This window comes from Nelumbo lutea, chromosome 1, assembly GCF_056320005.1.
Source record: "Nelumbo lutea isolate HS-2025 chromosome 1, American lotus-T2T, whole genome shotgun sequence".
Taxonomy (NCBI): Eukaryota; Viridiplantae; Streptophyta; class Magnoliopsida; order Proteales; family Nelumbonaceae; genus Nelumbo; species Nelumbo lutea.
The window spans coordinates 156,693,209-156,718,130 of record NC_142684.1 but is presented as its reverse complement, the minus strand read 5'-3'; the positions used below and the strand labels follow the sequence as shown (position 1 = coordinate 156,718,130).

General features: G+C 41.0%; 1 protein-coding gene across 2 annotated transcripts in view; it reads right to left on the bottom strand.

The window, feature by feature from the left end:
- Positions 1–24,922, bottom strand: part of BLI (protein BLISTER) — a 77,844-nt gene that overhangs the window by 45,021 nt on the left and 7,901 nt on the right. The window contains exons 4-5 of one of the 2 annotated variants that reach the window (XM_088957065.1): positions 22,556–22,675; positions 11,278–11,343 (exon numbers count right to left, since the gene is read on the bottom strand). In XM_088957065.1, the coding sequence (XP_088813191.1) occupies positions 11,278–11,343; positions 22,556–22,675 (186 nt within the window). The remainder of the gene's footprint in view (positions 1–11,277; positions 11,344–22,555; positions 22,676–24,922) is intronic. The other variant, XM_088957066.1, reaches the window with a different exon arrangement.

The following is a 24,922-nucleotide window of genomic DNA, read 5'->3' as shown; positions in this document are numbered from 1 at the left end:
ATGCTTAGCAAACAAGATACCTTTCCCTAGACCCTCTCAGCAGCTGCTAAATGTGCATCTCTGGGAGAATGCATGAATTGGCTAATTACACAAACTGCATAGGAAATATCTGGCCGAGTCATACAAATGTATAATAACTTTCCAACCAGTCTCTAGAACACTCCCTTATCAGGCAACAATTCACCTTCAGTAGCTGACAGCTTATGATTTAGGCCTATAGGAGTAGAAGCAGGTCGAGCACCTAGGTTATCAGGATCTACAAGAAGATCAAGAGCATACGTCCGTTGAGAAATGAAGAGACCATCCTTAGATATGGCAACTTCAATTCCCAAGAAATATCTAAGTTCCCCCAAGTCTTTAATTTCAAACTCTGTGTTAAGAAAACTTTTGAGATGAACAACTTCCTGGGTGTCATTACCAGTAACCACAGTATCATCAACATAGACAATCAAAAGGGTCACTAAGGAATTTCTCCTCTTAACAAACAAGGTATGATCCGACTAAGTCTGTATGTAGCCAAAAGCAACAAGAGCAGCCCGGAATTTGTCAAACCAGGCTCTAGGAGATTGCTTAAGGCCATAAAGGGACTTCTTCAATTTACAGACCCTTCCTTGCATCTCCTTCCCATACACCCTTGGAGGTAAAGACATATAGACCTCTTCATGTAGGTCCCCATTCAAGAAAGCATTCTTTACATCAAACTGATGAAGAGGCCAATCAGAAGCAGTAGCTAAAGATAGCAAAACTCAAACTGAAGTCATCTTGGCTCCTAAGGCAAAAGTTTCCAGGTAGTCAATATCATACATCTGAGTATATCCTTTAGCAACCAAATGGGCCTTATATCTCTCAACAGTATCATCAAAACGATACTTAATAGTGAACACCCACTTACAGCTAACTAGTTCCTTTCCCTCAAGCAAATCCACAATTTCCCAGGTATTGTTCTTATGCAAAGAATCTAGTTCAATCTTCATAGCATTCCTCCGTTCTGGTTTGGACAAGGCTTTTGTGGAAACAGAGGCATGGAAGGAATAATAGGAAGGGGAAAGAATGATGCAGGACAGGTGTTTGGAAATGCAATGAGCTGTATATTTCCATTTGCCTTTGTGAAGGGCAATAGGGAGATCAAGGTCAGGGAAGGTATCCGAAGTGGTAGAAGAGGGCTGACATGTTACCTCAGTAGTGATCGAAGGGGCAAGAGGCACATCTGAAGCCATGGAAACAACTTGCATGTCTCTAAGTCTGTCTCTGGTACCACCTATGGATAATAGAATGGAAAGGAAATGTGGGAGGATGAGCAGGAGGAGGAGGGGGAACAAGAGCATGAGAAGAAGAGCCAATAGAGGGACTCCATAGAAGATCCAATGGAAATTGGAAGAGGAATAGATGGTGACAATGCAAACAACTCCTCTAAATGCTCCTCCTCAGGAGAAGTACCAAAGAAAGGAACAAATTTTGCAAATGTGACATCTCTATAAACAAGGCAAGTGCCACGGACCAGATCAAAACAGCAGTATCCCTTCTATGTGGAGGCATATCCCAAAAAGACGCACTTGTGTGCTTTATGCTCAAACTTATGTCTTCAATGACTGTGAACATGAACATAGCAAGTGCACCCAAACACTCTAAGAGGAAGAGAGGAGATTCTCATTTGGGAAAAGCAACTCAAGGAAGTTTTAAAACCTAGAACCTGGGAAGGCATTCAGTTTATCAAGTATGTAACTGTAAGGACAGCATCCCCCCAAAACTTAACAAGAACATGGGAAGCAAAAAGGAGGCTCCTCGCAACGTCAACCACATGTATGTTCTTCCTTTCCACCACTCCATTTAGTTGAGGAGTGTAGGAACAAAAACTCTGATGAATAACTCCAAAGGTATCTGATGAGGGCAGATTTGGCCCTCCAATTACATCATGACACATGGCATCTCGAAACAACTGGATGACATTCAAACACCACCTATGCAATGACTTGCCTTAGCTAATGAAGTCCTAGCTAGCGACCTACCTCCACCGACCTAGCGACCTGCCTCTTTCGCCGACTTGGCGACCTACCTCTTTCGCTGACCTGGTGACTTGTAACCTGGTGGAAACCTAGTTGGTGACCTCATCCACAACTCAGGGTGGCTAGCACCTCGTTTAGGACCAACCTGTGGCACCTCGCCAGCAGCCTAAGTGGCCTCGACGTGAGCGACCTCCTTCGAGGGCTTTCCTGCCTGATTAAGGTCCAGGTGGCGACCTACGAGACGTGCTCGCCGACCAATTCTGCATCCATATCCTGTCACTCCCAAGTTTCTCGAAAGTTGGCCCATGCACCAAATGTTCTAGAGAAAACCGAACAAGGTGCGAAGATTGGTCTACGTGCACAGCTACCTCCGAGGACTTCGGACCGGTTAGGCACGACCTCCCGGAGATCTCAGACGCTCTTAGACGCAATGCGTGAAGCCCACGCCAAACAACGCATATATATAGGCCTCATCTACAACCTCAAGGGGGAGGTACAAGTTATTGCTCACAAGCTTAATAGCATATTAGCATTCAGCTCACACAACTCAGTACTAACTTAATCATCGGAGCGCCCACGTCGGGTAAAAGCAACCCGAGCACTCTGGCATTGTTTCCTTGTAGGTCCCTCTAAAGAACTACATAGCTCGACAATCAACCTAGCTCGGTACCTGAACAACCTTCTAGCAGGAAATCCTCCAGCTCAACATCTGAGTTACCAGCGAACTAGGAGCTACCAAAATGCCCATCATCAGTATCAAAGTAGGAGGAAAGGATCTTCTCAAAATATTCCTTTGCATTATCAGATCGGAATATCTGGATCTGTGTGTTAAACTGGGTAAGTATAAGTTCATGAAATTTTTGTACAATATTTGGTACTTCATCCTAGGATTTCATGAGTTAAATCCAGGTGTAACAAGAGAAATCATCAATGAAAAGAATGAAATATTTGTAACCCCCCATAGCAGGTTAATGATATGGCCCCCACACATCAAAGTGCACAATATGGAAAGGAGAAACAGATATTTTATTACTCACTGAAAAAGATTGTCTACAATGTTTTGCAAGTTCACATGACTCACAATGAAAGCTCGATAGGAATATTCCCTTAAACATTTCTGGAAACAAATGACTCAAAGCTGAAAACGACAAATGACCAAATCTGAAATAACATCATGACTCTATCAACTGACTCTGATAAAATAGACTCCAAAGCTACTCCACTAGGTAATCCAAAACTTTGATCAGAGACATCCAACAAGTATATCCCATTTGCCTCATGGCCACTCCCAATAGTCCGCTGAGACTTTGGGTCCTGAAAAACACAATAAGTAGGAAAGAAGGTTATGTTGCAGTTCATTGATTTTGTTAAACTACTAACAAATAAAAGGTTAGTGCTAAGTTTGGGAACATGAAGGATAGAGGATAATACAAGTGAGTCAGAGGCTCTAACATCCCCTTTGCCAGAGATAGGAGCAAGAGACCCATCGGCAAGAGAAATCTTCTCTCTACCCAAGAGGAGCTGGTATGAACAAAAAAGGTTGGGTATATTAGTCATATGGTCCGATGCACCAGAATCTATGATCCAAGGAGATCTACGAGTACCTGGGATTGTAGCATGATTTGTAGAAACACGAATACCTGAATTGGCAAAGGCAGATGTAGAGGGGGTGCCTGAGGAGGAAGATGCAACAGTAGACTTCAAGTAATGTATCAACCTTCCATATCTCTCAAATTCTACCTTCACTGTTGCCAGTTGTTCCACAGCAGATCTCACTTTCAAATACTGTAGCAACATTTGCATTCTTGGGCTTTCCAAACTAACCACCCTTCTTAAAATTGTTGTTGTTCCGAAACCTTAATGGAAGAAGATCTAGATGAAGTTTCCCGCAAGAATCCTATGTATGTTTCGGCTTCTTGCAATATTCACATATCACCTCCTTTTTTTCATTTACCCCCTTTGATTTTAATCCAGCATGTGCAAAATGTTCTAGGGGAGGTAGGGTCTGTAGTTGTACTTGTCGCCTGCTCTCTTCACTGCTCACCATAAAGTATGCCTAAGCAAGTGACACTTCATCCTTGGCCAGAATATTTTGCCTTGTAATATCAAATTCAGAATTGAGCCCTGTAAGGAATTCAAACACTCTATTTCTTTCCACAAATTTCCTGAAAGTTTCTGCATCTTTGGTGCTGCTTTCCCATACGACTGCTTCCAATAACATCTATCTCCTGCCATAGTGACTTCAACATCGAATAGTAGACAGCCACACTCTTCTCCCCTAGTTTTAAATTTTTCACATCATTCTTCAGTTTGTAGGCCCTTGCAACATTTAATTTCTGGGAATATGTTTTTGTAACACTATCCCAAATCTTCTTGGCTGAAGTCATCCACAGATAGTGTTGACTTATGTGGGGCTGCATAGAATTTACCAACCACCCAATAACTGTGAAGTTATCCTGCGTCCATTCTCATATGTAGGATCAGTCTCTTCCGGCATCACCTTACTACCTATGAGAAACCCTAGTTTACCTTTACTACAGACATGGATCTTAATAGATTGTGCCTAAGCAAAGTAATTTGTTCAGTCAAGTTTAATTGTAGTCACTCTTGCCAGAATGGAATCTACAGGACCAACCCCTGACACCGGGATCTACTTCATCTCACCTCCAGATTGCTCCATCAATCAAACAAAAATCAAAAAACAATGTTTTCAACCTTTATAGACCCAACTAAGGTCAGTCAAACACTCAAAAGTCCCAAAACTAGGGTTTCATCGTACCTGGCCTCTAGGGAGAAAGAGAGAAGATGTAGCCGCTCAAACCAAAGCAATCCAAACCACTTCCAACTGCAGCTGCCCACTTTCGAAGATAAAAAGGAACCCTCTAAGCCTTGAGCGCCACACCCAAACAACCTCGTCAACCCATAATTAGAAACTCTCTACTCAGCTAGGGTTTTGGTAAAAAATCTACAGTCCCACTTTCTTGGCAATCTTCAGCTAGCTTCTGACTCTCCAAAATTCAGCAATTTATCTCTCCATACACCTTTCGATTAGAAAAAAAGTGTATGGGAAAAAAAAAGGAAAAAAAGAGAAAACGAAGGAAGACCTACTTTGATACCAAGATGTGATTCAGACCAATAAAATTAGCAGAAATATTTAGATTAGAGCAGAAAGAAGGAAGAAGAGGAAGACAGCAAGAAGAAGAAGGAAAAATGGAGAAGGAGAAAAACAAAATTTACAAGAAGGCCCTTAAGCAGGCGTCCACATCAGCAATACACTTAAAAAACAAAACAAAAGCTAAAGGCCCATAAAGAATGAAGGCCCAATAAGAAAACATAACAAGAAGGAACTAATAAGAACGACACTAAAGGACTAGGGCCCATTCAACCCAATCTCTCTACACCTATCAATAACAATAAAGGAATTTATTAATGGATTCATTCCTACACACAAATCCCCCCTATTGTTTGTAACCACTGAGTCCCCTATAACACCTTGAGAGCTTCGTCTTCCCTTTTTTCTTTCTTCCAATTTCTTGAAAATGTTAAGCACTTAGCCATACCCTCCAATGAACCATAACCCACCTTGATTTTTTCTACCAGTAGGAATGGAAACAGGGTGGGTTTGGGGCGGGGATCATATTCCCCATTTTGGCAAGGTATTAGCAAAGACATTGATTGATATTTTTGTCCAAGCAAAAGATGTTATCAACTCAACTCCCTTGCTAATTCCACTGGTTCCCTCATGAATCATGGCATATCTATATTTCCAAGATTTTTTTTGACAAGTAAGAAAGGAAATTTTATTCAAATAAAAAAAAAACAATTACAACCAAGGATGGTGTTGAGAGAACACCTCCGATAAAACAAACATCAAACAAGCTTTCCAAACCCAAGCAAAATCCTTAGACAACTAACACCCCAAACAACCCGAGAAAAAACAATAAAAAAGTCAGCCATCAAAGAAGGAAAAAGAGCAGCAAGAACCCAGGAACCAACAAAGAGCAACCACGGACCTCCAAGCCTCACCCACTCATCAGCAATGAAAACCATATTCTCCATCTCTTTTTTTTTTTTTTGATCAGCAAAGAAAATCATTTATTGATTTAAATCTGAAATTAAGATACAATACTTTCCATAGCAAAGTAGTTTACAATACTGCCTAAAATAAGGATGGTCTATTAGCTCCCTGTTTGGCTAACACATTCGCCAATCCATTAGCTTCCCTTTTAACCCAATTGAAAATAGAGTTAAATCTCTTTGCAAGTTGGTAAATCTGTCTAAAAGTGAATCTTAGCTTCCAAGGTGCTGACTCAATTTGCTTTGCCCATGTTATAATCACAAGCGAATCTCCTTCAATTTCCAGCTCTCTTGCCCCTAGCTGTTCTGCAAGCTTCAGTCCTTGCCATAGAGCCTTTGATTCAGCTTGGATCGAGTCTGCAAACCCGATTGGTCCTGAGAACAAGGCCAGTACTACTCCATGATGGTCTCAAAAGACTCTCCCTACTCCTGCTCTTCCTGGGTTGCCAAAGGAAGTTTAGTTTCAGCTTATTTGGCCCTGGTGGTTTCTACTCCGCCCTTATAATTTCTCTATGTGGTTCTGAGAATGCCACTTCAGTCCAATTTCTTAAGAAGTCATCCGTGGGAACACCTTTGAACAAATCCAAGGTTTTGACCCAATGTACCAATCTGATTTTGATGGCTTCAATCACCTCCGCCAAGGATTTACTTTTTCCATTGAAGATCCTCTGATTTCTCTCTTCCCAAACTGAACAAACCACACCAGCACATACTGTCTTCCATATGCATCTTCCCCTTTTCTTCTGCTGCCTTAGGAAGGTTGGGTTGAAGAGACGGGGGGGGGGGACATCAGGAGAAACATCAACACTATTTACCTCCGTTCCATTTTCCTCCAAAATACTGCTCCCTCCTCTACTCTTCTATTGTTAATTTCCTGCCTTCTATTTTGTTCAAAATTGTTCTATAGCATTCCTCGTCACCACCTCTCCTCCTAAAAAGAAAAGGCCAAGAGATTTCCCAACTGCTACCTGTCTATCTACTAATTTACCAATATCTGGTCTTCCCTTTTCAAAGTTACCAGCCTTGGAGTCGGCCTTCTTCCCTCCCATCTCCCTTTCCCCCTCTTTACTATCCACCCCCATCACATCTTTGGCACTTCCTTTTCTCTCGTCCTTCTCCCAACTGTCAATAGGTTTCTCTTTCATTACCTCCATCCCATCCTCATTCTCTTCCTCCAAAATTCTCCCAGAATACTTCAACCTACTCCTTTTTTTTTTTGAGAAAATTTAACCAGAATTCATTAAATAAAGAGGAGGTACATGAGAAGATGTACAAAACAGGGGGAGAACCCCTACAAATTACAAAGGAGGAAACTTATTGCTATACAAATGCTCCAAATACACACCACATTTGGCTAAGCCATCCGCAGTATAATTGTGTTTCCTAGGAATCCAAACTAAATTAACATTTAAGCAGTCCAAAGAATCCCTAGCCTCTGTCAGATAGAGATTCAATCTCCAAGGACCCCCCTCTTTGTCTCTTAATCATTTAATAGTATTTGCTGAATCACCTGCAATGATTAAATTCTGGATTCCCAAGTTTTTTATAATCCTGATTCCTGTGACAGCAGCCATCACTTTGGCCTTTGTAGAATCAGCCAGACCAGTTGGACCACTAAAAGTCCAACATATATTGTCCCTTTCGTCCCTTACTGTACCTCCAATACCAGCTAATCCAAGGTTACCTATTCCATCGAAGTTGAGGGTCATCACTCCTTCACTGCTGGGGTCGGGATGCCTCAAGGAAGTTTGATGGGGATGAGGGAGAAACAGAAAGGGGTAAGAATCTCTGTTAAGGTCATTAACTGAAATTCCTTTGAACAGATCTGAGTTCACCGTCCAGAGGTTGCAAAGGAAAGTAATATCTGAAATTAATTCCTCTAGGGTTCTGAATTTATTATCAAAGAGGTGCTTGTTTCTTTCATCCCAAACACCTCACAACACTGCATGTAGCACTGATTGCCAAAAAACTTTACCCCTTTTGCTTAACCCTGATCCTTGCATTGACGCAAAGTGTCCATAATGTGTTTTGGAATAACCCAGCTATAACCTGCCATATTCAAGAAGTGGGACCAGATCTTTTGGGTAAATTGCAGTGAAGAAAAATGTGATCTGCAGATTCACCTTTCCTGAAGCATAGAATACAAACATTAGGAAAGATGGAGAGTCTTCCCAAATACTTTTTCTGCAGGAGATCACAAGTATTTAATTTCTGGAGACAAGCTTCCCAGACTAAGAAACAAACTCTTGAAGGGATGTGGCTACACCAGATCTTCTTATAAGGAAAGAAGGGATGCTGTTCTTCCGAAATCAAAGCCCTGAACATAGACTTAGAAGAGAATTCGCCAGTAGGGTGCAGGGTTCAGATTCGGGTGTCAGAATGGAAGGGGGAGATGTAGGCTTCTTTGAGGGTCTGAATTAGGGCTATTAATTCAGAAATCTCCGAATCCCTTAGGGGTCTTCTGAGATGGAGGTTTAGGGTGCTCTCGGCAGTTTGGTTTGGAAGGCAGGAAGAAATAGTGGCTTCTTGGTCAAGGGTAAGGTTAAAAAGCCTAGGAAGAGAGGCTTCCAGGGTAGTTTCCCCCCACCATAGGTCTTTCCAGAATTTTATTTTAAAGCCATTTCCTATTTTATACCTAATAAAAGGAAAAAAAGAAGTGTGAATGGAGATGATACCTTTCCAAGGATTTGTGGACCTATTCCTCTCCTCCCTCTCCCCTGTAAATATCCCCTCATCTTGGTTAACTGACTCAACACCCTGGTGCTTCCTGCCTGCATCACCTTCTAAACAAATTGTGTCAGTGTTATTTGTCTGATATTTCTGAAGTCTTGTAGTAGCCTTTCATCCTCTCCTTCCGTAGATTCTCTTGAATCTACAACAAGGACCATCCCCGATCAAACCTTCCTTGAGACAAAGAAAAACCTTAGTAACATGAACAATTTGCCCATTATTGGAGCCTCTCGGCTTTCTTAAGCCTTCTGCCTTTTATTTCTCAGAGTTTATCAACTTTTGATTGCTTTCGGCTCTTCTCCCGCCCAAGCCCATCCCCAGCTTTCCTATCAAAATCGTAGACCACAATCCTTCTTTTCTGTCCTCCCTCTTAGAGTTCTCAACATTTGTCACTTCTCCTGCTTCCCATGTCCTTTCCTTGCTATCAGAGTTGCACGAGGAAACCTTGCTCGTTGACAAAATTTCTCCCTTACCAGAATTTTCTCCCATTTCAGCTGTTTCCGCCATTCCAGCATCCTTCTTAATCCCATTAAAGAATGGAAAGTTTCTTTCTCAGGACTTTTGACAGAATCCAAAGCAAACACTTTTTCTTGAATTATATCTTCTTGAGAAACCCAAGGAAGAGCATGGATAGCTGTCTCCAGTAACCTTGTTTCAGTCTCTGAACAATTGGAGACCCTCGATTTTTCTGATCCCATAAATTTAGTAATCCCCCACTCCCAAACCTCCTTCCTCTTTCTATGGCGAACATAGCTGTCTTCTTTCTCACCCTTCCTTCTCTCCTGAATGAACATCCCCGTGCAGGAGCCCTCTCTTGACTCCCACTATTCAGACAAATATCACGAGCAGCCTTTGAAGAAGGCGAGTAGAGAACAGTTTTATCGCCTAAATTACTTAACGAATTAGAAGTCACATGCCTTCTATATTGGTCATCTAAGTTGACAGCTTCTTTTGGACCACCAAATCCACTCGACCCGACCCAACAACCAAATAAAGCAGACCCGTTTCGCCCAATCACTAGCACCACCGCTTCTTAACCTCCCTTATTAAAAGTCTGACCTGCCTCATTCGGAGGTTTCCAAGGATCATAGCCATTCCCCTCCCCTGTTCCCGAGCTTCTCCCCCTCCCTCCTCATCTCTTCCACTTGGGAACATGCGAGCCATATCATCATCTTCTTCAGATGAACCAAGGGAACTCCAAAACTTCGCTCCAGCTCCCAACACGATCCAAAGTTTGTGCCAACAGCCATCAACCTGCAGCTCCATTGGTCTTGGGATGACTTCTGGGTGCACCCCCAATAATCTCATTTTTACAGCATGAAGATCCAGCAAATCCAGATCATCCAGCTCTCCCCCAATGGTCCTCACAATATTTTCGATCACTTCTTTCACCCAAAGATTGAAAGGGAGACCCAGAAGCTTCACATGCTGTTTTTTTTAACCACCTCACTATCACCCATGAATCACCTACCATTATATTAAGCTTGTCATGTTATTCATTTCTACCAAGTCAGAAATCAAATTGTTTAGGGTAGGCAACTAAGACCTTCAAAAATCTGGTAGGCAAGTAGCTTCACTGTCAAGACATTGCCCTCCTCTAAACTGCCTTCAAAAGAGCTCCCTCCACCCATAGCAATCAGCACCCTATTTGCACCTTCATCAAATTATTTAGGGGAGGCAATAAAGGTCTTTTTTGTAGGGGAGGGGGGCGTGAAGACATTTCCTTTTTCATTTCTTTGTCCAATAGAAAAGGGAATGGTCCATTCCAAACATCCAGTTAATAAAATATTGTGTGCATCCAAACAAGGGAAGAAAGATATAAGTATGCAAACAGATTGCCCACACAAACCCAGTATTGGATTCAGTCCTAATACATGAAATTCGAAGCTAACAATAAAAGGGTTTAAGGTAAAATAGAAAAGAGTAGCAAGGTCATTTGTCCTGCTTGAAAAGAGGTAAAAAATAATAATAATGTTCCCTCTGACACAAGGTTCAAGAACCAGTTCCAGAACCCAACCTGTGAAGTTAGTGCTAACAAGTATCAGAAACTCTGAAATAGTAAAGCCACGGGAAGAAACAAAATCCCATGGGATGCAAATCTATACTTTAATGCAATTAAACTTTTGTTTGAAAAACAATTACCAAGGTTTTTGAAACCGACCCGGACAACGAACCGGTCAGGGGTCCGGTTCCCAGGTCGAGCAGTCTGATCATTCGAACCGAGCAGTCAGCCCGTTCTGACAAAAAAAATAAAAAAAATGGTCAAAACGGTTCAACCGCCCGGGTCAGTGATTTTGATGACCAAATCAACGTTTTTTGGCAAAAATCGGTTTTGGGGAAAAACAGAACCTGTCACCTGACCGGTTCCCGGTTTTTCCGGTCCGACCGTCCAGTCCGATTTTGAAAACCATGGCAATTACTGTTTGGTATTGTTGTTGATGTTGTAATAGGGAACAATTATACTAACCAACTGGGTCTTAATTTCCTCCTGTAACCTTTCCATGTCTGATTTTAGTTGGTTGACAACTGTTCCCTGACAAAGAAAAACCAAAAAAAAAAAACATCAGTAAGTGAAACTTGAAGAAAAGATAGATGAAACACACAGTTTAAAGCATGCAACTGAAACAACTATTTCATTTTCTTGTTTGGTCAAAAACATGATCAAAAAAGACCTACTGAATATGAAACAACAAAGATGTAGTAATAGTACAAAGTAACTGAACAGTTTCCTTAGTATTAAATTTAGTAATTGCACAATCAGAAAAACAAAAGAAAACAAAAAAACAAAAAAAAAACAAAAAAGGAGCTTATGCCCTCTGGTCTTTTTCCCGGAAGATGTCCAATGGCTGCAAAAATAAGTTCTGGAATATCTTATGACAGTAAGAAGGCATATCCAAGCATAAACATTTTAGATAGGATTTTTTTTTTAGAAAAATTAACTGATTTCATTAAAAAGAGAAAGAGGTACACAAGGAGGTGAACAGATACATAACAGGGGACAGACCCCTGAGAGTTATACAGGAGGAAACTTTTCACAATACAAGGACTCCAGATTGGCACCTACTTTTGCTAAACTATCTGCTGTAGCACTTAAACTCCCTTGGAATCCAGTACAGAGAAGCATTCATAAGAGCCAATAGATCTCTTGCCTCTGATAAGAAGTGACTAAGTTTCCACAGTCCAGCTTCCTGTTGTCCTAACCATTTTATGGTATTTGCTGAGTCGCCTTCGATGAAGAAGTTCTGAATACCCAGTTTGCTGACTAGGCGAATCCCTGTAAGAGCTGCTAATACTTCGGCCTTTGTAGAGTCAGCTAATCCAATCAGTCCACTGTAAACTCAGCAAACGAATCCATTTTCAGCTCTTAGGATTCCCCCTGTACCGGCAACTCCAGGGTTACCCAGGGCACTTCCATCAAAATTTAGAGTTCAAGTTCTTGCCCTTCTTGTTGAGGGGACTCTAGGGGTGTGAGGAGTGTATGGGGAGGAATGCAGAAAGTGGATCACATTCCCGTTGATTACAGTGATAAACAATGTGATTGAGCAGCTCACCTTTCAAACAAATGATTGTTCCTTTCCTCCCAGATTCCCCAGAGTACTGCTTGAAGAACTATCAGCCAGTAAGCGTTCCCTCTCTTGCTCCGGCCTCTTCCATGCCATTGAGAATTACAATCCTGAAGGTGATTGTGAGCCACCCAACTATACCCAGCTAGCTGAAGGAAGTAGTTCCAGATGTTTCTGGTTACCTGGCAGCGTATGAAGAGGTGATCAGCTGTCTCACCCTCACAAAGACAGAGGATACAAACATGGGGGGAGATAAAAAGCCTTCCAAGGTTCTTCTTCTGAAGCAACTCGTAAGTGTTAACTCGATTCAGACATGCCTCCCATATGAAGAAACTCTTGAGGGGACAAGCTTGCACCCTTGAAGGGGAAGCCACAGTCTCAGATTTCTGCTACCTGAGCTTTGAAAAAAAGTCTTAGATGAGAACTCACCTCCTGGGTGTGGTTTCCAGACTCAGGAATCTTGGGAGCTTGGGGAAATGTAAACTTCTTTGAGGGAGAGGAGGAGGTCAGCTAACTCGCTTATCTCCGCTTCCCTTAAGGGTCTTCTAAGGCTCAAGTTAATGTTGCTTTCATCGGAGGAATAGGGGAGGCACTGAGAAATGGTTGCATCTTTGTTTAGGGTAAGGTTGTAAATCCAAGGATAGGAGTCTGTCAAGGTGGAATCACTCCACCACAGATCAGTCCAGAACATTATTCTATTTCCATTACCCACCCTAAATCCTGTGAAAGAAAAGAAGAGGTTATGAATGGAGGTGATACCTTTCCAAGGGGCTGAGGAGACTAGCCAGTTTGAGCGGAGATTGCAGTCCCAACCGTTGGCATTTAACCCATACTTGCTGATGATGATAACTGCCCATAGGGAGTTCGATTCAATGGGGAATCTCCACAGCCATTTTCCGAATAGGGCATTGTTCTTCTCTTTAGGTGTCCGATTCCCAACCCTCCAGCCTCTTTTGGCTTGCAAACCTGACTCCAATTTACTAGATGCCTTTTTCTATCATTTCCACCTTCCCATAGGAAGTCTCTTTGGAGCTTCTCGATCTGTGATCTGATTTTGGTTGGGATCTGAAATACTAAAAGGAAATAAACAGGCATGTTTGCAAGAGAAGCCTTTATAAAGGTAAGTCTGCCTCCTTTTGAGAGATAGCAATGTTTCCAAGTAGCTAATTTCTTTTCACATTTTTCCACCACTGGCTCCCAAAAGTTTGGACTTTTTGGATTCCCACCAAGGGGCAATCCCAAATAAGAAAGGGGGAAGTTTTCCACTCAGCAATTCAGTGTCTCCTTGAAACTTCCCAGAAGAGTATCTTCAATTTGGTTTATAGTTGCTAGGCTGCTCTTTGAGTAATTAACCTTCAACCTGGAGACTAATTCAAAGCATTGAAGCACTCTTTTCATACTTCTGATGTTCTCCAAATCTACTTCTAGGAACAGAATGACATCATCTGCAAATAGGAGGTGGGAGATATTTATGGCATCTCTTCCTACCTCAAACCCCTTTATTAAGTTTAGGCTTTTGGCTTTTTCCACGAGCTGGCTAAAGATATTCATTACCAAAGTGAAAAGGAAAGGGGAGAGAGGACAGCCCTGTCGAAGACCCCTACTTGCTTTAAAGTAACATTTGGGCTCTCCGTTGATCAAGATCGAGAACCAGGTTGAACTTATACAGCCTTTCATCCACTGCAGCCACTTTGTTCCAAAACCCCTTAGTTTCAGAATTTGGAGGAGGCAGTTCCAATCTACTTTGTCGTAAGCTTTTTCCAGATCTAGCTTCACAAGAAGGCCCTTCCTTCCACTTTTTCTCTATCTTCAACAACTTCATTTGCCAATAGGATGTTGTCTACAACTTGTCTTCCTTTCACGAATGCAAACTGATTTGGAGAGACACAGCTCTTTTAGGACCTCTCTAAATCTTCTTGCTAGGACCTTTGCAGGATTTTGTACACACTCCCTACTAGACTTATTGGTCTGAAGTCTTTCACTTCCATGACACCATTTTTCTTTGAGATTAGGCAGATAAATGTAGAGTTATTTCCTTTGTTTATAACTGCCGTGGAGTGGAATTCCTTAAAGACCTCCAAAAGATCCACTCTTACGATTTCCCAGCATATCTGAAAAAAGAAGATGGGGAAACTATCGGGCCCAGAGGCTCTATCTCCATCCATCTCGAAAACTGCTTCTCTTATTTCTTGCTCCTCAAAATCCCTTTCGAGCCATTCTCTCTTATCTTCTGCTAGAGTCGGTCCTTCCCAATCTCTTAAATATAACTTCCCACCACTTCCCTTGGAGTAGAGATTTTTGAAGTGATTAAAAGTGCTTCTGTGATTTCTTCAGCATCTTCCACTTCCCTCTAGTCCACCTTGATTTTTGAGATAAGGTCCTTTCTACACCTTCCCATCGCGTAGCTGTGGAAGAATTTTGTGTTATTATCACCTTCCTTTAACCATTTGACTCTTGACCTTTGCCTCCAGAAGATTTCTTCTTTTCTGGTTACCTTTTCCTCATGGTCTTATAAAACACAAATGGAACCTAAGCATGTCAAACTTTTAAAGAAAATTTACTTTCTTGATTGTGGATTCAAATATATACATCATCAATACATAGATGAATATTGCTGTTTCCTGTTTATTAATAAACGAGACTAGGCAGGTGCAATTTCAGGTCTCATAAGGAACCAGTACTGAAAGATGCCACAGGTGCTAAAATCAGCCCCCCACATCATTACAAGGGTCCACTAAGAAGAAGGAACTATGAGATAAGTAATCAACTAGGTAAATATCACTTAAGAGTTTGTTAAGCAACAATGTTATCTTGTCAATGTTCTTCAGTTTTACCATTCATGGTAACTATTTGGACATAATATTCAAAGAAAGTAATAAACTACTAACTTTACGCATACATATTTATTTGTATTGTTTGCTGATGGCATGATATTAATTGATGAAACTAAAGTAGGATTACATGCAAAATTAGTTCTACAGAGAGATGCTTTAGAAACAAGAGTTTTTAAATAAGCAGGACTAAATCTACAAATTGCAAGTCTGATATTTTCACCAACCTCTTCCCACAATCCATCAATCAGTGAGGTAATCAACATCGCTGGTAACCATCATACTCACCACAATTGCAACTAGAGTAAAAAGAAAAGGGGAGAGTAGGTCTCCTTGCTTGAGCCCCCACCTTGCCAGGAAAAAATCTTTGACCACCCCATTAACCAGGATTGAATATTGGCATGATCTTAAACATCATTGAATCCATTTTCTCCACCATTCTAAGGCCCATACCACAAAAGCATAAGCTTTCTCCAAGTCCAATTAGCAAACCTAACCTTTTCTACCCATTCTCATATTCCCTTGGACACATTAATAGACAATTAAGATCTGGTTGTTCCATAATCTGTCTCTCTTGAATAAAGGATCCTTGACAGCATAAGATAACTGAAGATAGCACTTTTCACAATCCAAGGAATAGGATTTCTGCAATGATTTTATGCAAATTGCCAATTAGGCTAAGGGATCTGAAATCATTTTTAGTGGAAACAATAACTTATATTAGACAGATAAGAAGTAATTACAATATGCCAACTATCCCACTCAGAGGGGAAATGACCCCAAAATTTGAAACAAGTATTTTAATGCTGCCAAAACAATTGTGTCATGTTTACTCCTTTTTGGCCAAGGTGCCTGCCAAACCAATTACTAATCTTCTAACCATCTAAACCCGGCTCCATTCTCCATCACTTCCCCCCACCGCTTGTATGTGATTCCTGTAAGTAAACCCTAGCAGATTCTAGGTTGAAATAGAGAAGAAGAAAGAAAAGAGAAAGAAGAAGAAGAAGAAGAAAGAAAAGGTTCAGCCAAAATAGAAGAGAGTAAAAATCACTCTCCCCTAGCTGACCAACTTGTATTTATTCAAAAACATAGTTACAAGAAAGATCATTTTGTCCCTCATAGAAGATGGGACACATAACTTAAACTCAGATACAATAGACCTTTCACTCTCAAGCAGATAATCCAAAATGACCAAAATACCCCTGACTCGAGCATTCTAACACTCCTCCTCAAGCTGGAGAGTATATATCATATAGTCCCAGCTTGTTACAAATGTAATCTATTCTTCCCCGAGACAATCCCTTTGTGAGAAGATCTGCCCATTGATTTCCTGAGCTCACATGAGATGTGGTTATCACCCCACTTATCACTTTACATCTTACAAAGTGACAGTGAACCTCAATATGCTTAGTTCTCTCATGAAAGACGGGATTATAAGAGATGTGAACAGCAGCTTGGTTATCACAGTATAGTTTCATGGGTTTGTCAATTGAGAATCCCATCTCTTGAAGCAAGTTCTTCAGCCATACTAGCTCACATGTGGTATGGGCCATAGCCATGTACTCTGTTTCTACACTACTTGCCACCACTGTTTGTTTCTTGCTCTTCCAAGTTACAAGATTGCCACCAAGGAAGGTACAAGACCCTGTAGTTGATCTCATGTCTGATATAGAACCAGCCCAGTCAGCATCTGTGTACCCTACTATCTCAAAAGTTCCTCCACTTTGGTATAACAAACTACGACCTGGAGCACCTTTTAGGTACCTAACAATTCTCAAAACAGCTTCCCAGTGAGAAACCCGAGGATGTTGCATAAACTGGCTCACCACACTCACAGCAAATTATATATCTGGTCGAGTAATGGTCAAGTAGTTCAATTTAACCACCAACCTTCTATATCTTCTAGGATCATCAAACTCTTCACCCGCATCAACACTCAGCTTGGCATTGAGTTCCATAGAAATCTCTACTGGTATAGCACCTAACAACCCTGTTTCTTCAAGTAGATCAACAACATATTTTCTCTGACATAGGTTGACCCCATGTTTTGACCTCGCAACCTCTATTCCCAGGAAATAATTCAACTTCCCCAGATCTTTCGTATTGAAGTGATCATGTAAGAATTTCTTCAACCTGTTGATTCCATTGCTATCACTCCTGGTTATGACAATATCATCCCACGTACACGACTAGCAAGATTTTCCCATCCTTTGAGTTATAGCTGAACACAGAATGATCAACCTGACATTGTTTCATCCCAAAGGCTTTTATCACTTCACTGAACCTGCCAAACCAAGCACGTGGAGATTGTTTCAGTCCATAAATTGCCTTTTTGAGCCTACACACTTTGCCAGACTCCCCCTAAGCAACAAACCCTGGTGGTTGCTCCATATACACCTCCTCAACTAGATCACCATGCAAGAAGGCATTTTTTATGTCAAGTTGTACAAGAGGCCAATCATACATAGCAGCTAATGAAATCAGCACCCGAACTGAACCAGATCACCATGCAAGAAGGCATTTTTTATTCAAGTTGTACAAGAGGCCAATCATACATAGCAGCTAATGAAATTAGCACCCGAACTGAACCAATCTTAGCCACAGGAGAAAATGTCTCCATATAGTCCACACCATACATGTGAGAATAACCCTTGGCCACCAATCTCGCTTTCAATCGCTCCACACTGCCATCAAGAAAATACTTCACTGTGTAGATCCATTTACACCCAACTGTGTGCTTACCGGAAGGAAGAGCGGTGAGTTCCCATGTGTGATTATGTTGTAGAGCAAAGAGTTCTTCTTCCATGGCTTGCTGCCACACTGGGGAGGCAAGAGCTTCCTGAACAGTCTTGGGAATGGGAACAGATGAGAGTAATGATATAAATTTGCAATGAGAAGCAGAAAGGTGGGCAGTAGAAACATAGTGTGAAATGGGGTGAGAAGTACAAGTACGTTTACCTTTTCGCAGAGCAATAGGAAGATCAGGATCTGAAGGAGAAAAAGCAATAGCAGGATCTGTCGATAGGGGCTGAAGTGGAGGAGGGCCCGATGCACTTCTGCGGGTATACACTTGAGTGATTGGCGGCTTCTCAGTAGTAACAGGCATAGGATGTGCATCTGCAGTAGAAACAGAAGCTACCGGAAGGATGTCCACAACAGGTACAGGAAGGGGAACCACAGAGGGAGAGGAAGAGACCCCAACATCTGAGAAGAACGGAACTGACTCAAAAGAAAGTGACATCAGAGCACACAAACGATTTATGGGATTTTGGGTTATAACACTTGTACCCTTTCTGAGTCCATGAGTAGCCAAGAAAGATACACTTAGTAGCTCGAGCATCTAGCTTGTCTAACCCAGGCCCCAAGTGTTGAACAAAACAAGCACAGCCAAAGATTCTTGGGGTAAGAGGAAATGGAGATAAAGTGGAAAACAACACGGAGAAAGGGGATTGACTTCCAATGATTGACATGGGCATCCGATTGATCAGAAAACAGGATGTGAGAACAGCACCACTCCAAAAATGTTTTGGGACATTCATATTAATCATCAAGGATCGAGCAGTTTCAAGGAGATGTCAATTTTTTCGTTCAGCTACATCGTTCTATTGTGGGGTGTAGGCACAAGAAGTTTGATGAATGATCCCATGATGTTCTACGTATTGCTGAAATGGTGAGGAGTTGTATTCTTTGGCATTATCGGAGCGAAGAATTTTAACATGAACACCAAATTGAGTGCGTATTTCAGCATAAAATTTTTTAAAAATAGGGAACAACTCAAAATACTTATACCCATTGTATGACACCACTTTAATTGGACCCCATACATCGGAATGAACTAAAGAAAAAGGACTTGAGACACGACTATCAACTCTTGGACTAAATGAGACTCTATGATGTTTACCCAATTGACATGACTCACAATCTAATGATGCAAGATGACTCAAAGAAGGAACTAGTAACTTCAAGGCCTTGAGAGAAGGATGACCAAGTCTGCAATGCCATTGAAGAGGAGGAAGAGATGACTGAAAAGCTACTGGAGGACCACCACCATCAAGGTAATATAATCCACCTGCTTCATTCCCTCCACCAATCTTCCTCCCCGTCTTGAGGTCCTGAAACACACAAGAAAAGGATAGATGGTTACAGAACAATTAAGAGACTTGGTTAATCTGCTGACAAACATAAGGTTAAAAGGAAACTTAGGAACATATAAAACAGATGATAAAGGCAAGGAGGAGAGATTAACATCACCAACACCACAGATAGGAGATGTAGAACCATTAGCAAGTGTAACTGTTTGGGGTGTGGAGGAGTGGGAAAGGGAAGAAAATACATCATGAGTCCCAGACATATGGCCCGAGGCCTCGGAGTCAATGATCTAGTGTGAGTCTTTGGAAGCTAAGCAAGCCTACCTGAATGGGCAAGTGTAGCGGTGTTCTGCTGAGATGTTTGAATGAACTGCTCATATACTACACGTGGTACACTCACCATTTCCTTCTCAGAAGCACAAGTAGATGTGGAGGGGATTGGGTCAGTTTGCTGACTTTCAGTAATTGTGTCACTACCCTTAGTCCTAGCATGGTTAGCCCAAGTGTTGGGTGCACCACGCAAATCATAGTAGAAATTAACTGTGTGCCCCTCTAAACCACAATGTGTACGCTTTCTCTAAGTATTACTCCTTCCTCTTCCCCGACCTCCCCCTGAGTCTCGGCCTCCGGTCTGACCACTAGCCCTGCTAAACATGTGACCACCACGGTTGCTTGGGAGTCCACTCCTGACACCACCACTTCTATTTCCACAATCACCCCCTTTAGTCACTACCAAACCAGATCTGTCAGAGAGAGAAGAATGTTCTACCGACTCAATGGATGTCCTCTTAAGACAAGCAAAAACTTTTTCAAGTGAGGGAAGAGCAGATCCTCCCAATATTTGTGCTCTGACAGACTCATACTCAACCTTCAACCCCACAAGAAACATTGTCACATCAAGCTGCTCACGTTGTTGTTGTTGGATCTGAACGTCTGATGTTAAAGGATGATACACATTAAGCTCATTACGAATGTTCCTCAAACTTGCATAGTACTCTTCTAAGCTTTGACTCCCTTGCTTCAAATTGAAATACTCTTGGTACAACTGATACACCCTAGTTGTATTGTCTTGTCCAGAGTACAACTTCTTAGCATGATCCCAGATTTCCTTAGTTGTATGTAGGAACATGAAGTTCACACTAATCTTTGGTTCCATACTGTTCCAAAGCCATGTCATTATCTGTGCATCTACTTGTTCCCAGTCACTGAACCGAGGGGAATCAGAGGGAGGTTTCTCCTCTCTTAAATGTTTTACCTTCCTCTTGGCCTTCAAGAACACCTCTACAGATTTTGCCCATGGTACATAATTCTCACCATTCAACTTGATGGATGTCATTTGAACACTTAGATAGTCTGGAGAAAGCATGACACCTGTTTTGTTGTCATTCCCATTTTCAAATGAAGCCATCTTAATTATTTCACCTTCAAATATACAACACAACCTCACACTCTTTCACAAGACTTATCTCACTTATAACACCACCAATTCTAGCTTCTTTAAATACACATTACACACCACACACTAAGGCTGAAATCACTCAATCTTCACATCAAACACCTGGGTTGCACACTGCAGAACCATTCACCATCAACACACTAAGACTGAAATCACTCGGTCCTCGCATCAAACACTTGGGCTACACACTGCAGAACTGATTACACACAAGGTATAGGAGACCACTTTTAAATATTTTGAAACATAGATACACCAATCACCACGACACAACCACCACCAATCTACTGTTGTTGTGAACTTCAGCAGTCGACAACTCTTCTTTCAACATACATACGAAGAGAAATGTAGAGGAACATGACTGAGATGCATATCAGTCACACTGAGCACCACCGCAACCAACTTTTGAAACAAAAAGAAACATTCACAGTCCCTTACTTGGACAAACAACAATAGTATTCATACCTGTCCACATTCAGCCCTCTTCGATACTGAATAGAGGGTTTAGTATACCACTCCAACGACCACCACAGCAACGACCGGAGGCATCCTCACCTCCAGGCCCACAAAAAAGACAGCTCCTTTTCAGCCCCTTATCGAACCTCCACTCAAGTCAGTAGAAAAAGAAAGAAGATGACTGTGAAAGTTGGCGGCGAACCCAAAAAGAGAACAGCAGCAAGAAAGAAATGAGGATACGACCTTACAGCTCTGATACCATGTTAGTAAACCCTAGAAGATTCTAAGTTGAAGTAGAGAAGAAGAAAGAAAAGAGAAAGAAGAAGAAGAAGAAGAAGAAGAAGAAAGAAAGGTTCGGCCAGACTAGAAGAGAGTCAAAATCACTCTCCCCTAGCTGACCCACTTGTATTTATTCAAAAAAACATAAAGTTACAGGAAAGACCATTTTGTTCCTCATAGAAGATGGGACACATTACTTAAACTCAGATACAATAGACCTTTCACTCTCAAGCAGATAATCCAGAATGACCAAAATACCCGACTCGAGCATTCTAACAATTGTTTATCTATCCAAGACTTCATCTACCTCTTCTTTACTGCAGAAAATAAATAGAAAGAAACCTGCATTTAACTTTCTCACCTGAACTTCCTCTTTTAAGCTCCACTCTGTTCTGACACATCGTTGAACCTCTACAACATCAGGTTCAGAGTTAACAAAACGACCTACCAAACATTTTTCAAACCATCTCACCCTCTCCAGAGCTCCTTCGTTCGATTCCATGAAGATTTTTTTTTATCAATAACAATTAACTTTTATTAATAAATATTGAGATAATCAGAGTTACAAAGAAGGGAACTAAATATTCTTAACTCCCAACTACCCAAGGTACAATCTGATCATGAATCAAATACAATTACACTTACAAAACAGCCCAGAACAAGGTATTCCTGTTTACCCCTTGCTTAGCTAGACCCCATCTGCCAATGCATTCAATTCCACGAAGATCTCTCTCCCCATTGTAGACTGTAAAATCACATTCTAGATTCTTTGAGCTACATGCACAACTCTTCCAACGATTTAACCTGTGTATTCTTAAAGCCTATGTTGTCAGAGATGTCATTCTGGTTATCTCTCAAAAACACTAAAAAACAGCAATGGCGTCTCTGATAGCATAGCTTCTTGTAACTCTTATTTTATATTTTTATTAATGAAATGACTAAATACTAAGAAACAATTGTAATTGCCAGAAAAGGATATCAACATTCAAGGAATCAAACTTTATAAGAAGTTGAAGTTGAACAAATAAAATTCTACAAATAGTCATGATAATCCAACCTCTACCCATGAACCCACCTGCTGATTAAAGCTATCTGTGAGAGATGAATTTTCAACAGCCAATGACTCAGCTAAAGCCCGTGATGCCTCAAGAGCTCTCTGCAAAGAGAACTTTTCTTGTGTCAAATCTTCAATATGCTGCAAGAAAAGAGAATTAACATGAGAAAGTGACATGAAAAGAGATACCTTCCCCAAGACATTTTCAATCAATAATGAGAGAAGTGTATTAGGAAAAATAAGTAATGGCTTTTATCTGAAAGGTAAATGTAAAGAAGAAAAGATTATTATTGTCAAGACAAATAGATGAAAGCTTCACTTTTCAAAAAGCAATCTACCAAGAGGCAAAACATATACAGTACACTCATAGATAATACGATCAGAAATTACTCCCCAGTCCCCCTAAGGACCCAAATATAGCCACTCGCTTCTTTCCTCTAAAATCCATTCAAGAAAAGACTCTAAAGCATTAAAAGTGCAAAATAAAACAAAGTTCACCCATGTTACATGGACACTTCAAACGGGTGATACTCCCGTGTTCAGGCATGTAGACAATGGACACTAACACAAGACTCTTCTCTGTTGTTGAATTCATAATATGTAGCTAAAGAACCTGGTTTACCTGGAAAAAAAACTAAATAACTTCTAACTCTTAAGATAAATTTTGGGTATGAATTGTCTATTTAGTATTAATCAATCATATGTTATTTTAATTGTTGCGTTGTTTGCACTGATCTATAGTTCTATACGCTTTTTTGTCAATAACATTAGATTTGATTAAGAACAAATAATTATACAAGGGGGGAGATAAACATTCTTAACTCCCCCGTCAACAAACAAACAAAGGTGATGCATTACATATAAGCCCAAAACAGAGTACCCCTGTTTACCCCTTGTTTTGCTAACCCATCAGCAAAGGTATTTGCACACCTCTTGACCCAATTTTATCTCCCTTCAGCCAGTCCACTACCAGCTTGGAGTCTCTTTTTTTTGGAAAAGGTAAGGTAAATTTATCCAAATAGAAATGAGAACATACAACAAAACCCAGGCCAAGAAAGCAGCCTGAGAACAACACAAGTTACAGACTCCAGCAAGACTGAGACTGAAACAAGAGAGACAAATTCAGGTATCTGAACTCCTCAGTAATAGACACCCAAGAAATCAGCTTGCCCATAGCTCTCTGCACTAGCTCTTCAGGACTTTTAACTCTATTACAAAAAAGTCTGTTGTTCCTTTCAGTCCAAATGGACCACAAGACTGCTGCAGGAATGGTCCTCCACACTAATTTTCCTTTCTTGCTTAGGCCTTTAACTTTCCAACAGCACAGCAGCTCCTTGACTGACCTAGGCATTGGAGTTTCCTTCAATGATCAGCTTTCTTAAATTTAACTCTCTATCTCTCTGAACACCTTCCATTGCCACCCAGACTTCAGCTCTGAGAGAGTCATCAGCAAAGGTGTTATTCACCAATAAATACTAAATTATTTATATAATAATACGAAAAGGGCCTATACCCAATGTTGATCCTGGCTATCGAAGGCCTTTCAAGGGATGGACTGGATAAGGACCTAACCTTTTGGAAGCTTTTGTGGAAAGCAGCAAGTATTTAACTCACCCACATTCCTTTTTTATTGGAAACAGTAACTTTCATTCAATTAAATAAAAAGTACATCTGTCAACCACCCAAAAAGAGGGTGCTGATAGCTTAAGGTATCTCAGAATTACAATGAGGCCCAAAACAGTCCCCCCCCGAGTAACCCCCTGCTTTGCTAGATTGTGGGCCAACCCATTTGCTGTTCTTCTTGTCTACCTAATGTGTACCCAATTTCCCTAGTTAGGCTCCTTACTTCCCTTACAAACTAAGGATCCAGATCCCCAAGCTGTTTGTTTGCATCCACCCTATTACCAACTTGGAGTCTCCTTCTACCTCAATATGTTGTAAATCCAACTGTTAAGCCAGTCTCAACTCTCAAGACTTGGAGTAGGGCCATCACTTTATCTCTAATCGAATCACCCATTCCTATGGGTCCTGAATAAAGAGCCAAAATTTTTCCTTCTCCATCTCTTAAAACACCCTTAACACCTGAAGGACCTAGATTACCTAAGGATCTTCAATCAAAATTCAATTTCACCCTTTGCTGTACTGAAGGGGTCCAACTCACTTAAAAGGTAGGTTCTGAGGATGAAAAAACTGGCCTGAGATTTTACCATTACACCAAGCAATAGCCCCTTATATAATATAAAAACATATTATTAAAAATAAAACTTAGTTAATATATACACACCAAGTCTTCAAATCCTATTTTTTCAGGCTCGCTGAGTCCAACGCCTTGTACTCATGTAAGATTCTGATTGCCCTACCCATATCCATGTAACATAACTGTTCAGC